The sequence below is a fragment of the Saccoglossus kowalevskii genome, chromosome 8 (assembly GCF_978046115.1).
Source record: "Saccoglossus kowalevskii chromosome 8, keSacKowa6.1, whole genome shotgun sequence".
In the NCBI taxonomy this organism is placed as follows: Eukaryota; Metazoa; Hemichordata; class Enteropneusta; family Harrimaniidae; genus Saccoglossus; species Saccoglossus kowalevskii.
In genome coordinates this window covers 8,143,507-8,164,628 of record NC_140648.1, presented here as the reverse complement: position 1 = coordinate 8,164,628, position 21,122 = coordinate 8,143,507, and the positions used below count along the sequence as shown (strand labels likewise).

Sequence of the window (21,122 nt, the reverse complement as noted above, 5' to 3'; positions counted from 1 at the left end):
CTAAATTATATGTGCTACTATTTTGGTACCATCCCTATAGTGAAGTATAGCAGTTCCCGACAACTAAATTATACGTGCCACTATTTTGGTACCATCCCTATAGTGAAGTATAGCAGTTCCCGACAACTAAATTATATGTGCTACTATTTTGGTACCATTTCTGTAGGGAAGTATAACAGTTCCCGACAACTAAATTATACGTGCCACTATTTTGGTACCATCCCTACAGGGAAGTATAGCAGTTCCCGACAACTAAATTATATGTGCTACTATTTTGGTACCATCCCTATAGTGAAGTATAGCAGTTCCCGCCAACTATATTATATGTGATACTATTTTGGTACCATTCCTATAGTGAAGTATAGCAGTTCCCGACAACTAAATTATACGTGCCACTATTTTGGTACCATCCCTATAGTGAAGTATAGCAGTTCCCGACAACTAAATTATACGTGCCACTATTTTGGTACCATCCCTATAGTGAAGTATAGCAGTTCCTGACAACTAAATTATATATTGCTACTATTTTGGTACCATCCCTATAGTAAAGTATAGCAGTTCCCGACAACTAAATTATATGTGCTACTATTTTGGTACCATTCCTATAGTGAAGTATAGCAGTTCCCGACAACTAAATTATATGAGCTACTATTTTGGTACTATCCCTACAGTGAAGTGTAGCAGTTCCCGCCAACTAAATTATATGTGCTACTATTTTGGTATCATCCCCATATTGAAGTATAGCAGTTCCCGACAACTAAATTATATGTGCTACTATTTTGGTACCATCCCTATAGTGAAGTACAGCAGTTCCCGCCAACTAAATTATATGTGCCACTATTTTGGTATCATCCCTATAGTGAAGTATAGCAGTTCCCGCCAACTATATTATATGTGCTACTATTTTGGTACCATCCCTATAGTGAAGTATAGCAGTTCCCGACAACTAAATTATATGTGCTACTATTTTGGTACCATTTCTGTAGGGAAGTATAACAGTTCCCGACAACTAAATTATACGTGCCACTATTTTGGTACCATCCCTATAGTAAAGTATAGCAGTTTCCGACAACTAAATTATACGTGCCACTATTTTGGTACCATCCCTACAGGGAAGTATAGCAGTTCCCGCCAACTATATTATATGTGCTACTATTTTGGTACCATTCCTATAGTAAAGTATAGCAGTTCCCGACAACTAAATTATATGTGCCACTATTTTGGTACCATCCCTATAGGGAAGTATAGCAGTTCTCGACAACTAAATTATATGTGCTACTATTTTGGTACCATCCCTATAGTGAAGTATAGCAGTTCCCGACAACTAAATTATATGTGCTACTATTTTGGTACCATCCCTATAGTGAAGTATAGCAGTTCCCGCCAACTATATTATATGTGATACTATTTTGGTACCATTCCTATAGTGAAGTATAGCAGTTCCCGACAACTAAATTATACGTGCCACTATTTTGGTACCATCCCTATAGTGAAGTATAGCAGTTCCCGACAACTAAATTATACGTGCCACTATTTTGGTACCATCCCTATAGTGAAGTATAGCAGTTCCTGACAACTAAATTATATATTGCTACTATTTTGGTACCATCCCTATAGTAAAGTATAGCAGTTCCCGACAACTAAATTATATGTGCTACTATTTTGGTACCATTCCTATAGTGAAGTATAGCAGTTCCCGACAACTAAATTATATGTGCTACTATTTTGGTACCATCCCTATAGTAAAGTATAGCAGTTCCCGACAACTAAATTATATGTGCTACTATTTTGGTACTATCCCTACAGTGAAGTGTAGCAGTTCCCGCCAACTAAATTATATGTGCTACTATTTTGGTATCATCCCCATATTGAAGTATAGCAGTTCCCGACAACTAAATTATATGTGCTACTATTTTGGTACCATCCCTATAGTGAAGTATAGCAGTTCCCGCCAACTAAATTATATGTGCCACTATTTTGGTATCATCCCTATAGTGAAGTATAGCAGTTCCCGACAACTAAATTATATGTGCTACTATTTTGGTACCATCCCTATAGTGAAGTATAGCAGTTCCCGCCAACTAAATTATATGTGCCACTATTTTGGTACCATCCCTATAGTAAAGTATAGCAGTTTCTGCCAACTAAATTATATGTGCCACTATTTTGGTACCATTCCTGTAGTGAAGTGTAGCAGTTCTTGCCAACTAAATTATATGTGCCACTATTTTGGTATCATTCCTATAGGGAAGTATAGCATTTCCCAACAACTAAATTATATGTGCCACTATTTTGGTATCATCCCCATAGTGAAGTATAGCAGTCCCCGACAACTATATTATATGTGCTACTATTTTGGTATCATTCCTATAGGGAAGTATAGCATTTCCCGACAACTAAATTATATGTGCTACTATTTTGGTACCATTCCTATAGGGAAGTATAACAGTTCCTGACAACTAAATTATACGTGCCATTATTTTGGTACCATCCCTATAGTGAAGTATAACAGTTCCCGCCAACTAAATTATATGTGCCACTATGTTGGTACCATCCCTATAGTAAAGTATAGCAGTTCCCGACAACTAAATGATATGTGCTACTATTTTGGTACTATTCCTATAGTGAAGTATAATTTGTGTGCAATTTTACTGTTAAAGAATTTTTGTCATTAAATCCATTTTCTAAGAAACATTTAATTTGAAACACACCTTCAGTTTATTTTATTTTCAGGCTAAACCTTGATACTTTTACAATCCACCAATGTCCAATCAAGCTGCAAATATTTTGGTTACTAGTTATTGTCCGCTTGCTCATTAGTAGTATTCAATAGGCTTTACTGCCACCTCCTAGGCCGCTCATTATTGACACGGTACCAAAATAGTGGCAAATACCAAAATAGTGGCTTAACACCCGTTCGTAACAACGTTATATTCAATGTCATTATATTTCACATTGATTTCACAGTGAAATAAAGTTTTATAAGATCGATTAGTTGTATATAGTGGTAAACCAGTAGTTATTCAATTTAACTTACTGATCTGCGTATACTCTACCTTGACCATTACATTGTGTCATTGCACCGATCTAACCGAATCCCGCCTCGTCAACTAATTGACCATACACTATAGTTTTACTGGCGTACTTAATTCACGCCATGGGATTCAATAAAACGGAGTAGTAGTAAACACGCGAGTTCAAAGTGGAATTTTCATTCAAATTGTCGCCTCGAGTGGCAATGTACACGTGCATGGGATATACAATCAGTGCCATGTAAATAATTTTTATGTTTTTAAAATGTCTAATTCAATTTCACACAGAATCGCTGAAAATATCTTTGCTTGCTTCAAAGAGATGGGATACGACGCAAAATTGATTTTTGTTTCTATTATATAGAAAGCTGTAGATTTAAGTCTATATTACAAGGTATTGACATGCACGTAGACTTAAATAAAGAACATACGTATTGGCTGATTGAAGAGAAAATCTCGTGCAAGCAGCTCAACGACTTAGAATTGAAAAATAATGAAAGATATATAACCATCGAGTTGAGCAATCTCGTGTCAATGTAGATGTCGAGAATATTCAATGCACTCGCGTAGTACTGAGGGCATTGGGTCTTAGCTTTACCAAGTTCTAATACATACATTTATAACCAACTCAAATAGAAGTAAATTTGGAAGAATGAGTTATACGTGATTGAGACATCTATTGCATAAACACTGTGGTGTCCGCACGTGTTTCATGATATGCCAACAGAACATAAAACAGTTTACGATTTTTTAAAATTTATAGTTCTTTCTGTTTCTGTATTTGATGTAAAGATGTTTGGACATAGATACTGTTTTTAGGAAGGCTTGACCAAATTTTCTGACACTGTTCTGTACAAGACATGGATTGTACTCTGGTGTGATTTCTACAGTTTCACAGAGGTATAGACCTAAAGTATGTAAATATATGGAAATGCGTGAATGGTTGTAAATATTTAGGCTTTATTTCAGATTAGTGTCAAAATTGTTAGCAATGAAATCCAATAAGGAACATGGAAATCTGACACGATCTTCGGCATTTGAACGTCTTGAAAATCGAATCAGCAAATTCAGACCAATCCAATATTACACATAATATATTTTATTGAATTGATCATTTTATGAGTATTAGAACAAATCTGGGCTTTAAAAAGTGATTTTGTGTTTTAACATTGTGTTGTATAGAACTGTTCTAAAACAGCAATTTTTAATAATTAATTAGTTTTGACGACAACGAGCAATATGTGAACAAAAGTAAGAATAACAGAAATCGGAATTCAGATAGAACTTCAATTACGAACACATATTAACTCGAAGCGTGATTTCCTGACGTCAGAAAAGAACAAAATGATTGAAGACCACTTAATGGGTATGAATAGAAGAAAATAACAAGTTGATGGCTCAGTGTGCGTAATGAGTTCAACCTGTAATTGCTAATTCATTGCGAGTCAATGATGGATAATGACAACGTGACCCCGGGAACGGGATATGCAAATGTGCAGTAAATAATAAGTATTTCTTTCACCTTGTCTTCTCTAGAATAACTGTCAGTTAATGTGTGATTTTACAATGAATCGTGGTCTTAGAAATAATTTCATGAAACTTTAATTTCGTGTCATTGTCACGTTTAAATGTCTAAACAAGAAAAGGCTCGTCTCGTATGTCATTAAAATTACTTTTGTGAAATACGAAATTAGAATCAGGTTGAAATCAGATTAAAATCTGATGCATATATATTTTGTATTACTTCAACTGTCGCATTTCGTGATTACAAAAACATATAAAAAACTGTCAGTAAATAAATAGTAAATTCAAGCAAAAGAAAATGTATGATAGCAATATAAAAATCATTTTTTTAAAAACGGAAAAAAACAAAAACAAACTAGGACCTTATATTAATCAGATTGGAATCACACGTCATATTTATCCACTGACTTTACAGAGTCAGCCTACTAGTACTGTATTTCACGCACACCAGTCGCCGTCGCCCCTCGAAAAAATGTTGGGGGGGGGTCTGAAAGCTGAAACTCTGTGTGTTAGCAAGATTTGCCCTCTAAAATGCAGGAATTAGTGTTTCAGAGGATCTAGATTTTAGTGTGATGATGAGCAGATCTCTGTTAAGTCAGTCTATTTCACCAGGGAGCTGTAATTATTACATTAATTAATCATTACAGCTCCCTGATTTCACACACACCAGACCCTTTGTAGGGATTCAAACAATGCAAGCCAGTCAATATCACGCACACCAGTCTTTCTATGGGATTGGCAAACTTCAACACCCGTCCCTCTGTCTATTTCACGCCTTTTTATGGAACACCCAGTGATTTAACAAGTATAACTCAGTATCTCACCTAGCAATATGAATAACATTATCTGTCACGACTGTCAAACACGTTGACATAGAGGGCTCACTTCTCAAACGAGAACTACTGTAAAACAACTGTCTTTTTAGCTAGCATGTTATTCTAGCTAATTTAGCTAATCTGTAATTTCACTAATTCAAAATGCAGCTAATTTAACAGAAAGTGTATTCTCACACAGATAGTCGACACTTTAGCTGAATTAAGGGGCTGTTAATTCATGCCTAGAGTTAAATATGTTAAAATAGCATGTAGCTATTTCATTGTGTTCTACAGTATTTTAACTGTTTGTCTACGGCGAACTTGACAGTCAGTCCGAAAAGGGTCAGCTAAATGTTCCTGTACCAAAATTTCCATGGATACAGTGTTGTATGAGAAGCACTTTAAAAGCTCCTACTATTTCCCAGATAAAATAAAACAAAATTCAATGAAAACAAGATTAAATGGGCCTTTAAAACCATAAATTGCAGTTGACTGAATTGAATATATGAAATGTTGCCTACCCATACAAGATAACTGATTATTATATCCATCTTCATAATGTTCATACAAGCAATATGTGTTACAGATCTATTCTCTTACACACATGAAGAAATGACAGAACAGTAACGATGTAATGAACAAGGATCATTTTATACCAAAACAGATTTATAAATTAATGATCTCCACACTAACGTGTGTATTGATAATGCATACAACTCACTCTCACATTCAAGAAATCCTAGACAAACAACAATAACATATTCTGTCACGTTCAATGTCTTGCAACTCAATAAATAAAACGAGACATGGACAATGAAGGCGTGGTTTAAAACGTAGGTAGATTCTCAACAATGCACAAAACATTGCAAAATGTTATCCATCATTTGCGAACCGATTTATTAAGCTCCAGAGAGGTGTCAGACCGTATCAAAGTCTTTTTCTAATAGATGAAATTACTAGGCACAGATTATCACAGTTCAGAATCTGTTCAATACACTGCATTCAAGAAACAGTATTTATTCAAAAATTTGTCCTAGAGTAACTTTAATTAAAGAAAGTTTAGAAATGCCGTGAGAATTTGAGCACAAAAATTAAAATAGAGAAAATTTAAGAAGCTGGAGACTACTACAAGTCTGCTGTTTGCACCTTATGCATGTATAATTTTGTTAAGATATGCAAATAAGGTAAACAATATTCATTGTTTTCAATCTTGAATACCTTCTATGGACTAGTGGTGGGTTCTAGATCTGTGGTACATCTAAAAACTTGGGTGATTAATATGTGCAATTTCAGAACTAAATTAATCACTTCTATGGATTACCCCTAGATCACTTATATACGCTGAAAAGGAAGCTGCATATTATGCAAATAATGTAATTAGTATGCATAAATTTTAATCCAAAACTGAACAGGCCTTTCACAAGTGTCATTGAAATGTAGTATTAGGTTCTAGAGATATTGGTTTGAAATCAGACCTTAGTTAATTACGCAAATTAGGTAACTAATACAAGTTTTTGAAACTACAAATAAGGTCTGTCACTGTTACCTGGCACCTACACCCTGCCTTGTTGTAGTTTTTTGGAGGAAAAACCAAACAATATTAACATGCAAATTAGGTAATTAATATGCACGATTAAGCTAAAAGCATCTATATACAGTTTCATTGAAACGAGATAAACACCAGATATCTGGCAATGGACAAAAATTTACTACTGGTAATTAAACTAATTTACTGATATTTTAAGCAGCTCCACTTGTCTTGCCTGAATAGAAGGTCTCATTGAAACTAAAATTTTGAAACCTCATTTATGATTCAACAGAACATGAGCTGTCAATTTCAAAATCACACCAGCCATTAACGATAATTATGAACACCTCAGAAAAGGCACCTTGCCCGAATAGAATCACTCATCTAGCAAACTTTGAACACCATTGTCACATTCTATTGCAATGAAAATTCCAACTTTTGCGTGGAACACCGATAATAGTTCTACCTCAAATTTGCAAAGAAAATGGGGCACTACCCTAGCACCTTCTTAAAAATCATAGATACAATTTCAATAAACTATGCACTCAACAGTATACCAAATTTGCTCAATTAGTAGCACATGTCATTGATTGAAGATGCCAAAGGTCACAAAGCAACAACTCATTGCACAAATGTAAGGTTTAGTTTTATATTAGAATGCATTTCAGATGGTACATTTCAATTCCAATGGCCAAGGTAATTTTATTTAGCCACCACCTTGCTACACCCTGTTCAGAGGTTGCAAGTATTCATTGGCAATTTGATATCTGACCTTTTGTTTAATTTTCATTGCCACAGCAACTAGTTTTACCCAATGAATACACTGCCTCTAGAATTACTTGCAATTCACGACAGATTTTTCCTTCTTTAAAACTGCTGCATAAATTCAGTTTATTTGTTCTACTCTGCTGTTAACAGCTCTGGATCTTCCAAGTTAAGATATTTTTGTACAGGCAAGGGAGCAGATGGACAAATCCAGGACAATCACAACCAACTGATGTCCAAAGGCCATCAACATTGAAAAGAAAAACAATCACACAAAGTTTACAAAATCATTTGCATTCACATCATATTTTTAATTTGTCATTGTACAATACACAGTAGCGTGTACAAATTGATAGTTTCCACAGTATTAGGAAGCAGTAGTTTCTTTTTTCAGACCGTCTTTTTTGAGTGGACCCTGCAAGAAGTGGAAAATAATTTGTTACAACAAGATGCAAAATAAACCACTGCGTTTTCATTTACAATTATCACATGTATGTATCTGTATAGGAAGGGTAGAGAGAAAGGTTTTGATAGGCAGGTATAAGAAAATGCTTTTGAACTAATATGTCTACATCCCATCTAACCTCGATAGAAATGTAGGTGTCATTATAAAGATGCATTGTACGATGACATCAGTACAAGCAGGACCATTGGAATTTCGAAACAAAATGGACATTCGGCTCTTGAGAATATGCCATATTTAGTAGTGAATAATCACATACTGAAATTCATATTGTGCAACACACGTCTACTTCTAACAAAGGGGAAAAATTCATTCTCACCATAAAAGTCTGCTTTTCTATTCCAGTCTGGAAACGACCATGACCAAACTTGGATGATGTGTCAATGAATTTCAGTGTGATCTTCTCTGTGGCTTTACGTGATGTTTGGGTCAGTAGAGACTGCAACAAAATGTATGAACAATGTTTTTTTATAAAGCCTAGAAATAGTATATGCAAGTCAGTGTGCATACCATTTATAACTGGCATGGTGGAAAATTTGGAGCCACCTACATTGCAAAGACTTTGGATACCATTGCTGGCATTTTACCTGATGTATGGATCAGCAAATTTGATCAACATACCTTGCGCAAAGTAAGAACACGTTTCTTTGGGCCAATCACACAGCCTTTCAGCATCAAGAAATCGTTCTTTACCACACCATAGTGAGGAAAGCCTCCCTGAGGAAAATACAAATAATTGGTAAATTATTCATGGAAACTTAACCTACCAGCCCCATGTATTTTAACATTGACTTGACCAGATAAGGGAAGTAGCTATGGTTTAAATGAAATATTAAATGAAATAATGAGGTCACATGGCAATATAGTCATTTGAAATTGATCTCAAACCAAAAACTAATCAGGTTTGTGCATTTATCCAGGAGCATGTGTATCAAAATTCATTGAAATCCGTTGAATGGTTTTTGAGAGAAAAAAAAGTGAAATTTGATGATTAGTATTATAAATATGTATACAAGTATGATTTTCTACCGGTAATTGTGCAAATTTGTAATTAAAATGCATGGTTATTAACTCAAAATTTATCAGGTAAGAGCATTGTCCTATGACATCTATGTAACAGGTTTCATTGTAACATAAGAGCTCGAGTCGAAAAGAAGAAAATTTACTAATAATTATGAAAATAAGGGTTAAAAAGATCTGGTTCTTGAGATATCAGTGAAACAGACAGACAGACACTAACATCAAAGACTTGCACAAGAGTCAACACTAGCAATTACATGGTTAGGTGCAATACAGTGAAGCAAAGTAATTTACCAATGGAGTGATGTCTTTGTCAGTCTGATCATACTCAGTGGCAGCATTGTTCTTTATAACTTTACCATCTTTAGTATGAATACCCGCTCCAATACGGTATACTTTCTTGTTCAGCTCCGTACGATGATGGTAACCTTTCTGACCAGCACGAGCAACTCCATAGCCTACACGAGCAGGATGCCATGCACCAATACAAGCAACTTTACGAAGACCCTTGTGAGTCTTGCGAGGCAGTTTCTTTGTACCCCAACGTGATGTAACACCTGTAGCAAACAAGAGAATTGTTAGCATTTCCAAAAAACAAGAATGGAAAGTAATGTGAATGGTAGTGGTTTAGACATCAGTAGGAAGGCAGCATGGCGACATCCACATAGTGGAATTCAGGATGCAAAATGCATCATCCATGTTTTATCATCACTTGTCAATTTGTTACTGGCTTTGATATACAGTCCACATCAGTTTACCTTTGAATCCTTTACCCTTTGTCACACCAATGACATCAATCATTTCATCCTGAACAAATACTTGAGTAACTGGAATTTGACTTTCCAATTTTTCACGTGCCCAGTCTACTTTCTCAGCAATTGTACCACCATTGATCTGGATCTCGATGATATGGGCTTTTTTCTGGCGCTGGTTCATTAAGCGCATCTAGAAGAAACAAACAAATTTAAATTATCAAATAGAAAAAAAAATCAGTTATGGGAATCTATACGTTATTGAAACCATTTTAACAAATTGTTAGCACACTCAAATTCTGTAAAAATTAAGACACTTGCAATAGGGATTCAACTCTGAATAAGAAACAAATTTTGTTTCACAACTTAGTAATGAAGAAAAAAAATACTGTTTTGTAAAACCATGACAGGACATGTAGCAGAAATGTACATACAGTTCCAGGGTTATTAAACATACCTGGGTATGGGCAAGTATACGAATAACTTTGCAGTACTTCTTCATTGCATTAAAGTCTTTTTCAATGGCTTGTTTACCACCATCATCACCCCATTTCTTGGAAGCCTTGGTGAATGCCTTCTTCTTGGCACGATACCTTATTGTAAGAATCAGAAATCACAATAGGCCTCATCATCGCATAGCATGAGAGGAGACCCATCGACTGAAAGCCAAGTGGCTTGTTACAATCGAATACCAAAATTTTCAAGGTTAAGCATACATTTGGGTTCTGTCCACAAACTAAATGTAGTTTTACCTACAGTAAGTATTTATCGAATGGTTTAACAAAGTTTGACAGGAGAGAACAGCAAAGTTGCTGAGCAGAAACACTAACTAGACATTACCTACCAGTTTTTGTAGAATCGACGTCTACACTCTTCATTTAGATGTTCTGCCCAGATAGTCTTCAGAGTTCGTTGACCTCTTGGTGTATCAATATAGCCAACAACTCCAACAACCATCAAAGGTGGAGTTTCTATAATAGTAACCGGCTCTACCACTTCCTTTTTGTTCACCTCTATTTTATGCAAGAAATGAAAGTTGATTAGTGCTCCATGTAGTAAGTAAACAATATTATATAGCTTAGCATCTGCATTCAGAAACTAATGGAATCTTGGCAGATATAAATAATTTTTTTAATTGGTTTATGACCAAGTCTAAATTGTTAGTCTACATATTTTTAGGAATATTATTTAGGTAAATTAATGTACAGAGCAATCTTTGTAGTATCTGACCAACACAAAATTCAAAACGAGAGTTCTTTGAATCTGTCGGGCCACTGTAAATTCAAGATTGTCATTGATGGCGACTAAATTGTATTCTTTTGCAAAGTATATAGAAAAGTAGGTGGGTAAATGGTGCTAATCGGCATGCAATATTTTAAGGAAACCATGAAATAGGTCAACAAATATTGAAATTTTAAATCATAATAGTGTCTATTTGTGGCATTCTCCAAGACAAGCCTACGTCACAAACTGGTCAAAAATCCCCCAAACATTGCCAGCAACCAATCATAGACTAGCTTAAACAATAGCTTTCCCTGACGATAATACTTAACGTTATTTCCCCCACGCTAACTTGAAAAATCTTTTGTTTTTGTCTCGTTTCCGTTTCCGGTCTGTCTTAGAGAATTATGAACAGAAGAAACTTGCTTACTTGATCCAGGCCTGTCAACTTGTCTAACAATATGGGTCATACCAGCCTTGTATCCTACAAAGGCTGTGAGGTGGCATGGTTTGGATTGGTCATCTTTGGGAAAGGCCTTCACTTTACCCCGATGCCTCCTGCTCCTCTTTCTGGGAAGAAATCCCAAAGAGCCATGACGTGGCGCAGAAAATTTACGATGACTCTGTGGATAAAAATACAAATAATGTTCACCTAACCCTAGTGAAGGAATCAATTTAACAAATAGACAAATCCTAGCAACGAGTGACATTCGGTATAGTAAAAATTTGTGCAACAATACTTGTGTGAACAAATTTTTTAGGATTAATTTGTGTATTTTGTTATCACCATCCACTAAATTGCCTCCTATTCCACCTGAAAATACAACTACTTACATACCATTAAATTTACTGTTAATACAAGATTAAATTCTGCAACATTTAACACTGGTGTGCAGTAATCAAATGCAGGTTTTCATGTTTGACCTTTAAAATAAATCAAGTCCAAGACGTTCCTAGCTGCATTAACTTTTCAATATGCTATCGTGTTCAATATTCCTGGCACCCAAAAGAGCTTTTTGCACTACTGGAGCAATATTTTCATCACCTGAGGCTTTGTTGGCTCCAGTAGTCTATAACCACACACTGATAGCTGTATAATTTAAACCACTTTGATGTACAAGGTTTTAACGAAATGCAAATTAATAGACGAATTTGAAATTTGTCACTAGTTTACAGGCGAATAACGCTACAAATATTTAATTCACTCGCCATACGACTGTTTGAACTACCACCAGTTGAACTAAACAGACTGTATAATTTATATAAAATCGTCCTATGTTTTACACACATGCTTGAAACATTTCAACGAGAAAAAGTGTATAAATATCACAGAGGTACTGAATATCCATAAAAATTAACATCCGCTCATACTAATTAACGTTCTTTCGTTGATTTGTCGTCGTGTTTCAGGTCGATGGTCAAAAATTCTAGTGGATTTTGATGGATTTTTGACCAAGGTACAAGACACGTCCACTCACCATTCTGCTTGACGAGAAAAGGTCGACCGTAGATCAGAACGAGGCAACGTTACCTTTCCACCTCGTACAAGACATAATTGTACAGTTCCACGTAAATTTCACCTTGGAATATTGACCAAGTGTACTATTTAAAATTACTATAATAGAAACGTGAACTTATTAGAGATATAAAATCACGTTCGTAATTAAAATAGAATGATAAATGTTTGATGTGTGTATTGTTTTCGTGACAGAGGCTAATTTGAATCCGCCATTTTGTTGGCACGATCCAGGTTCTATCGGCGAAAAGTTCCGACAACAAATCTAGATCGTTGAAGTGCTTGCGTGACCAAAATGGCACCGTTAATAGATGCTATAGTGAAAGGATTTTACTATACTGTAGATGTTCCGGTAACATGGTTTAGAGGTAAGCAACTAATGTTACTTATTGCATACAAATAAATATGTTATGTCAGGTCAAGTAAGGTCATACATGCCCACAAACCACAACTTGCAGCCAAGATCATCATAGACAATAGTACAACAAATCAAAATGTTGAAATGTGACAACATTTGAAAGAATCTCCAACTTTTATTCTAAAATCAAATATTTGAATTGAGATGATTCCTAAACTTATATTCTAAAGATCTGATATCTTGCCAAGTTGCCTTGCTGGTCGAATTTGTACTAATTTCAAAAAATACGTAATAAACTTCAAATTTCCAATGATTGATCCTCTGCTTCACATGTCAGTATACATTGTGCGTAGTTCTAACCCTATACCACTGTACAACCTTATCAGCAAAATGCCCATACAACTGACCTGAAAACAAAACAAATAAATTAGTATTTATTAAAATATTATATTTTATTAGCCTTTGAAACAGCGTAAAAAGTTACAAGTCAACAACAAGAAAAAGAAAAGAAAAACAATCTATTACAGTAATTAGAGAGCATTAATTCATATGTAAATCATTCAGTTTCTTGTTTCTGAATTTCCATAGGTGGGTGAGAAAGTTTCGGATTTTGTTTGATCATGGAGGTAGAAAAAGAGAAGGAGTGAGGACGCTATTGTTTCCGCTGGTTTCATGATGCTTTGGATTTGTTTACTCAGTACACATTGTAATTAGTTTGCAAACACGCTGTACAATGTCACAGTTAATCGGCTTACGTGTTTCGGCTGTATTCGGAAGCTTCACGAAGATTCTCAACGCACTGCGCATGCCCAAACAAATAACAATAATACAAAATGCAGCGAAAAACGTACGCTGAGTGTACTCAACGCCCGAAATCTATTACAACAAAAGGCGCGATTTTCGACATCTGCACAGTTCTGCACACCAATGAAAAATGACTCGTCAAAACATCTTGTTATAATCTTATCATGTATCTTTAAATTTCACTGCGGAAATTTGCGGGAATTTTTTAATCAATGTCCAAAGTTGGACGACTATTGCGATAAAAAATATCAAAAAGAAGTAAGCACACATCTTGGTAGCGTCCGTATGCAGAATTTCCGGTATCTACAAGTGTGAAATGACCTTTGTGGTCCGATAAAGGTCATTGCGCATGCACAATTCTGGTATTTATGGTTTGCGCATTCAATTTTATAGACGATGTTTAAACGTAATTTATTTTTTCCAGTTCTACTCTCGTTTTCTTGTGTAAATAAGCGGCTATCATCATGTAGATAAAACGACTTCTAAACAAAAACAATAAGTGGCTTAACCAGACCGAAAACAAAGGATGTTTATAAGATTAACATGGGCTTAAATAGCGTCCTCACTCCTTCTCTTTTCTACCTCCATGGTTTGATGTATTATTTCCCAAATCCTTATTGATTGCCCATAAAGCATTACTGAAGAGAAAATTAAATTTGGAATTAATTCCACCTGAAAAAAATCTATGTACAATAGTTGGTTCTCCACCACTTTCCACTATTGTATTGGTCAGTGTTGAATAGTACTTATGTTCGAGGTTACCGTACGTTGTTGAGGAACTGAGTTTGGCAAACTTTGAATATGATATCAAGGACCAAACTCATGCATGGTCGCCTGTAAAACCTAGCTTGAAATCACCAAAGAATCATCGGATGAATTGTTGTGTAACTGTGTAGTCGGCACAGAATAATGTGTCATCACTGATTGGCTGACTTCTATACATTACCATGGGAACAGGCATGTATTGACTGACCAGTAGTTAAGGGCCAACCCACAACACTTTACACCAATTCACTATTCTGTTATTCATAATGAGATTACTAAATCCTGAAATAAACACTGTTGTAGCTTTACAAAAGATATAGTGAATCCTGTGATCCTGTGGAAATATTAGAATCACTGTAAAAAAATATTGAAAATCAGTGACCCAAGAGGCCATCTTGGGTTTGGTTTTAGAGGCAACCAAATTGGTTATAACCACCAATGTGAGTTAACCTGCAGTGTTCTCCACAAGGGGTTTTAGGTGGGCCATCAAGTTTTACGGCCGCCTAGTAACTCTCAACACCCGCCCACCAACGTACATCCAGCTGAAATTATTTGTGAAAAGCTTGCATTGTTCTTCCCAAGCCTAAACAAAAGAGTAGTTGCCCAACCCTTTATTTTGCTATTGTTTCAAGAGTCCAAACATAAACAATGACCACTGGAAGTCTGCAAGCAGTTATCAAGTGTATTCATGGCAATGTGTCAATCGTCTGAATTCATTGTCGCCCGACATTGTTGCCACTTATTGCTCACAATACACAACTACAATGATTTCAATTTACAGCTGTATTTTTAATAATCGTCTTCCAATCACGAAAGAAAGAATTAAATACGAACGAAATGTATATGTACAGAAAATAAACAAATATATTAGCATATTGCATGTAAACTCGAACAAAAATTCTAGATGTATTTACAACGTTCGCTCGATTTTCATCGTGAAAACAGCATGGAGAAGGCAAACTAGTGACCTTTTGGCCTACCCCATTCAACGACCGTCGGCCACCCACCGCTGTTGGCGCTGTAACAATTTAGTATCCAGGGTTCTCCACGAGGGGTTTTTACAGGGCACCGCGCCCTGTTATCTGACGCCCTGTTTAAATTGTCAGCGCCCTGTTATATTTCCTGTGCGCCCTGCATGGTCCCATACAAAGAATTGTTTACAAAACAGGCCAACACTCATTGTCTTCCGAAGATGATTCATCGTGCTCAGGGTAACTGGTTCATTGTTTTAAGGTGCAACTGTGAAAATTCCGGTTTGTTATCGTAGCAGGTCACCGTGAGGTGATAACACCACCAAACAAAAAGTTACAAGTTTTTCAACGCGATTAAAAATGAACATGTGGCCCAGAAAAGTGCATTACCGTACCCATATTTTTACTGCCAGGGTGACGTCAAATATATAAAATCATTATCGGTAAAACCATTCGTTAAACATAAGGTCTATGGTTAAAACCAAGTTCGCCGTGACTAGGTATCGGCAACATCGTCACCGCCGAGTGGAACAAAGGCAGCAACCGGGCAGCTATGCACTTGCATGATTGGTAAACGACCAGCGCAGCCGACGTACCATCACAGACATTGCTGATCACCAAGAAGTCCACACGAATGCTTGCTTGAACATTTAAATGTCACTATTTAAAGTTGAATTTTCTTTAAATCACGATTTATGAAAACCCCGGTAAAACGGCCATGCTTTCAACTCGCATCATAAGTGGAAGAAATAAATTTACTTGTGTTCTTTTGGAACAAATATTCTGATTGGTTGTTTTTCGCGTCAATGCGTGGCTTTGGCCAATCAAAAGCATCGTTACATAGTACCAGGGTGCACACAGTAAAATGAACTGTTTCCGGGTCATAGCTGTTTTGAACGAAGCAGACATCAACAAACTTTCGATTCGAATGAAAATTATTCTTTTAAACATGTATTTTGTTTTTTTATACCTAATTCTATTATTTTTGATAGTAACTGTTAACTGCAGATCGAAAATCTTCTATTGTGTACATTTTATTTCGTTTGATCACCTTGGTTTTTGGTGCCATTCATGCAAGTTTTTTAATGAACCAATTACGAACGTTTGTGCGACATATATTTTATTTTGCTTCGTCCAAATAAATATAAATCCTAAATATAAATTTTTGCTAATAATTAAATAAAGCATGTATGTATCTATTTGGGAAAATAAATTAACAAACTTGTTACGTTTTTTTCTGGACGCGATCATTACTTGTAAACAACTGATGTCGCCGCTTGAGGAATCGTGCAGCTAAAATCAGCTGCTTATACGTGCTGACGTTTACTTAATAATAGCTCTTCAAAATTCCTATTCATTTTGTAATAATAAATATATATTATGCATATGTAATAATATGTAGATTAATAGATTTTTTAGTTTCCATTTTTCAACATCCTTGCCAATGATGCACGTTACAAATGTGCCACGCCCACTTCACATTGGCGCGCCCTGTTTAATTTTCAAACCGTGGAGAACCCTGGTATCTAAGTTGCATAGGGGAGCAGCGCATTCTGGGTGTTCATGTACTGAATTCGGAAAGCGGTAATAAACATCAAACATGGCTGCCGGATTAGTTTACCGCGAGTATTTGTAATTGAATAATATTTTAGTTATCTTTTCCACATACTTTTTTTCATTTATCCATTTTTTATGTCTAATCTTTCGAGAACATAGCAAATTCTTTTATTTTGCCGATTGTTAGCATTTTTCTTGAATCCCAAAACAACGTGTGAAAACGTATCGTGACCGCAGACCGTATATACGTAAATGCATCTTACCGTCCGTCGGCACTGGTGAGTACTGATGCCACAAATAAAAAATGTTATGAGTTTTATTTTGACAAATCGCCCGTTTTGGCGTCGGGAACAAATCACCTCGTATATTTTCTACATTATAACTCGTACTTGCTCTTGGTTACCCGAATTGCATTTCATGAACGCAGAATAATTTGTGAACGTATAAATCACCGATTTCAAACTTTTTGCATTTCGTAAATATTAATAGTGACCAATCTGTTTGTATTTGAAAAAATTGTAACATGTTTCAATTAAATTAAAAAGAGAATAAATAATAAATAACTTAGTGTGTATTGCAGTTCATGACATAAATGCTAGAATGATGTATGTAAATGACATGTAAATTAGTATGCAGATTTATGCTAATTAGGCCGCCCACCAGCTATTTTGGATTGTGGAGAACACTGACCTGGTACCGGTAACAATGGTCACAAATGATATTAACATGATGCTCTCAATATGCTATGCAATGTAAGCCTAGATGAGTATTGTCAAATTTAAAAGTGGATAAAGCTGAACTTGTTGTACAAGTCTATCCTGTATCTACAAATTCATGAACATCAGCTTCAAATGATGTGTGCAAGAATTAATTACCCCTTTACCACAGCATGGTATACTCATCTGTCCCTTCACAGTCTGTTTTAAACTGAGATTATAGTTACATTTGTACATGTATTTCAATACACATATTATATTATTTCCACCAGAGAAAATTGAAGGTCAACAAAACAAGAATGTATATCCATACTACCATCAGCAATATAGACGTGTTCCGGACATAGATCAATGTGATGTTAATGATATATCATGCATGTATGAAGCAGAAATGCAATTCAAGAGAGACAAGTAAGCTTAAAGCGAGAGGGTCGTCATCTATGCACGTGCAGGAATTGAGTCCCAAGTGCCGATAACAATACACGCTAAAAATGCAAAGGCTCATGGGTAGACGTTTGTTTGATAAAAATAACACGCTGTGGCCATCTGACACATGCGTAGGTGACGACTCCCCCGCTTTAAAAAAATATATAACTACAATTCCAGTTTATAAAAAGTTTTCCATTGCAGTATAGTTGTACAGTGTATGCTATAACTGTTTTCCCAAATGATGGATTTGTGTGACTGAACAATGACCATAGAAAGAGACCATTCAGATATTCAGAAAAAATAACGGTATTTTGTTATCAGGAAATTTAGTATAAAATGCAGATCTGATGTGTGGAAAAATTGAAGCAGTGACTGTAATATTCTTCAGGCATTCACCAATGTCCCAAGAAGTATGCACTGCTGATATGTATACCATGTATTTAGAACCATATTATAATTGTCATTCAGTTCTCACTAGATTACCAGTAGATTACGGATCTGACTGTTTCTCCAATTTGCTTGATATTTGGTATTGATTTGTTCGCAAGATCTATATGAAAGTTGATTTGTCTTTTATATGCATGGCTTGTTTGTGCCAAGCATTCTCTTAAAATGTACGATTGAACAAAGATGGTAGATTCAGAGTTCAGTTTGACAGCACTTGTTAAAATAATGAATGTGTTAATCTGTGCAGGAGAGTTGATGAGGAGATTACCAAGATCCTGAGAAAGCGTATGGAAGACTGCTGGGTTATTGAAGGTGAAAGTGCCATCCAAAATTGCAAATCAGTAGTCGATCAATATGACAGGGAAGCCACAAACTATAATACCAAATGTAAGTCAAGTTCTGTGAGTGAATGTCTTGTACACATAGTGAATCAGTTGAGTAGCAACTGTCGTTGTGAATACCATACAGTCCATACATGAAACTGACAAGCATTGTATGTGTCACTCTTTAGTTTGATAATAATTCCTAAATTTGACATACAGATTTAATTAAAGTTACTCCTTCACAAGTAAATAATTAACATTTATTGATTGTTTTACTTTGCTTTTTAAGTATTCACATTGCTTTCTGTCCAAGCCATAGATCTCTACTTTTGATTTGCCAAGTAATACACTTCCTTGTGGTAATTTTTTCCTTACTGAGGTAGTCACACATATGGCGGAGGTCACTCACAATAGATTTCGATACATTCAAAATAACAAATTGAATTGTTTGAAAATGACTTTTGTGTAAGCACATGTACTCAGGGCATACAACTGGATCACTGACACTCCAAATCCACAAACATTAGTTGCGTTCACGCACAGCTCCTTAGCACGGGCTAAGAGGTCAAATTCCTTAGCCCGTGCTAAGAAAACGTGCGTGAACGCTTAGCACTGGCTAAGGAATGCTAAGTACGGGTTAAATCTGATCCGAATTTAAGACGCGGCCTAGACCTTAGCACGGGCTAACGAAGTATGCGCGAATGCTTAGCCCAGGGCTAAGCGCACTCTGCGGCGACCTTTGGGTGTGAAAATTGTCCCATGTTTGTATAACGACACTATTCCACCAGTCATTACTCCGCGCTCACTTCCACACTAATCGGGTCACTGTAGTAGAGCGTACAGCAGCTCCAATCGTAGACAAAATAAATTTGGTTCGCTGTCTACGACATGCATTAATAAAACGCTGTATTCTGTTACGCCCGTTGTATACTGTTTATGTGCATCCAAATAAGTGGTCCGTCTTCTCTCGCGTTCCTGTGCACGTCGCTTCAAAATTAGAACGAAACATGCCAGCAGCAGAAATAGAACCACGCGCATGTCATTCATTTTTCGTTCGTAAATAGCGGCTTACCAAAGGTCACCGACTAATGGCAGCCCTTAGCCCGTGTTAACGACTGGCCCTCCCTGTGCGTGGACGCAATTGGGTCTAGCCGAAATGCAAATATGCTAGATAAGCCTAAATCAGCTTAAATCTTAGCCCGTACTTCGTGTAACGTGAACACAACTATTGATATCGTTCCATATTGTTCAAATGTGGTGCCGTATAGTGCAGTTATGCTTTTTCTGTCTTCTCAAAGCATAGGGCAATACAGTGAAGTTTGTTAGGCAGCTTTTCATCATATACTAAGGGGCTATTTTGTGTCCGCCCAAGCGTGGGCTCAGAGGATACTTAGTTATTTCTTTTTAAAGAAATCAAACTTTTCTAACATTGCTTTCCTGCTTTTTCAACAGATGGCAACCTTGGCGGATTTGGATCAGCTCGAAGATGCCTAATGAAACAAAAATATCGCATGATTGAAGAAAGAAATCTAGCAAAGCAGGAAGCAACAGTCCAGTAAATGGTTTAGTTACTTCGAAATGAATTTGTTTTTCCCCTCTGAAATACTGAGAATAGCCAGTGGCAGATAGTGTGTGTGATGTATATTAAATGAGTCTAAAGTAACTAGCATACTACATGTATAGCTTACTTTGAGAATAGCATTGATGATTATTAATGCCTGCCATAGTCAATTGAACTCTCCATGGTGGTATAACTTGAAATATGCAGGAACCATCATCATTGGAGAACATCAACCCAGAGCTTTGTTTGCATGAATATATACAATTTGGAAAGTTTGGTGAATAAAATCAAGTTGTAAAACAATGTCTTAAGCGTTGTTTCATGTATTCCTGACTTTGTACTTCGTTGTGTACATGAATTTTTGACTCCCATGTGCGAAGCACATAATGGGAGTCTTTGCAGTTAGTGTGTATGTGTGTCCGACTGTTCCACTGCTATCTCAAGAACCATGCATCGGTTTTTGATGAAACTTGGTGCATAGATACTCTGGGCCAATGCGCAGATTTGATTAGGTTTTGGTAAAAATCCATGCTCGTTAATTACCTAATTTGCATG

General features: G+C 36.1%; 2 protein-coding genes across 2 annotated transcripts; one reads left to right on the top strand and one right to left on the bottom strand.

Moving 5' to 3' along the window:
• Positions 1 to 7,942: 7,942 nt before the first annotated feature.
• Positions 7,943 to 12,667, bottom strand: LOC100374215 (large ribosomal subunit protein uL3-like). The gene is made up of 9 exons (XM_002731821.3): positions 12,599 to 12,667; positions 11,551 to 11,743; positions 10,744 to 10,912; positions 10,357 to 10,492; positions 9,906 to 10,092; positions 9,442 to 9,704; positions 8,749 to 8,844; positions 8,447 to 8,566; positions 7,943 to 8,079 (listed from the first exon to the last, which is right to left on the bottom strand). The coding sequence occupies exons 1-9, from the start codon at positions 12,599 to 12,601 to the stop codon at positions 8,032 to 8,034; spliced, it is 1,215 nt and encodes a 404-aa protein (XP_002731867.1). The 5' UTR covers positions 12,602 to 12,667; the 3' UTR covers positions 7,943 to 8,031.
• Positions 12,668 to 12,834: 167 nt separating this feature from the next.
• Positions 12,835 to 20,870, top strand: LOC100374361 (NADH dehydrogenase [ubiquinone] 1 beta subcomplex subunit 10-like). Its single transcript, XM_002731822.4, has 4 exons — positions 12,835 to 13,004; positions 18,080 to 18,218; positions 18,931 to 19,070; positions 20,459 to 20,870. The coding sequence occupies exons 1-4, from the start codon at positions 12,932 to 12,934 to the stop codon at positions 20,563 to 20,565; spliced, it is 459 nt and encodes a 152-aa protein (XP_002731868.1). The 5' UTR covers positions 12,835 to 12,931; the 3' UTR covers positions 20,566 to 20,870.
• The last annotated feature ends 252 nt before the right edge of the window (positions 20,871 to 21,122 follow it).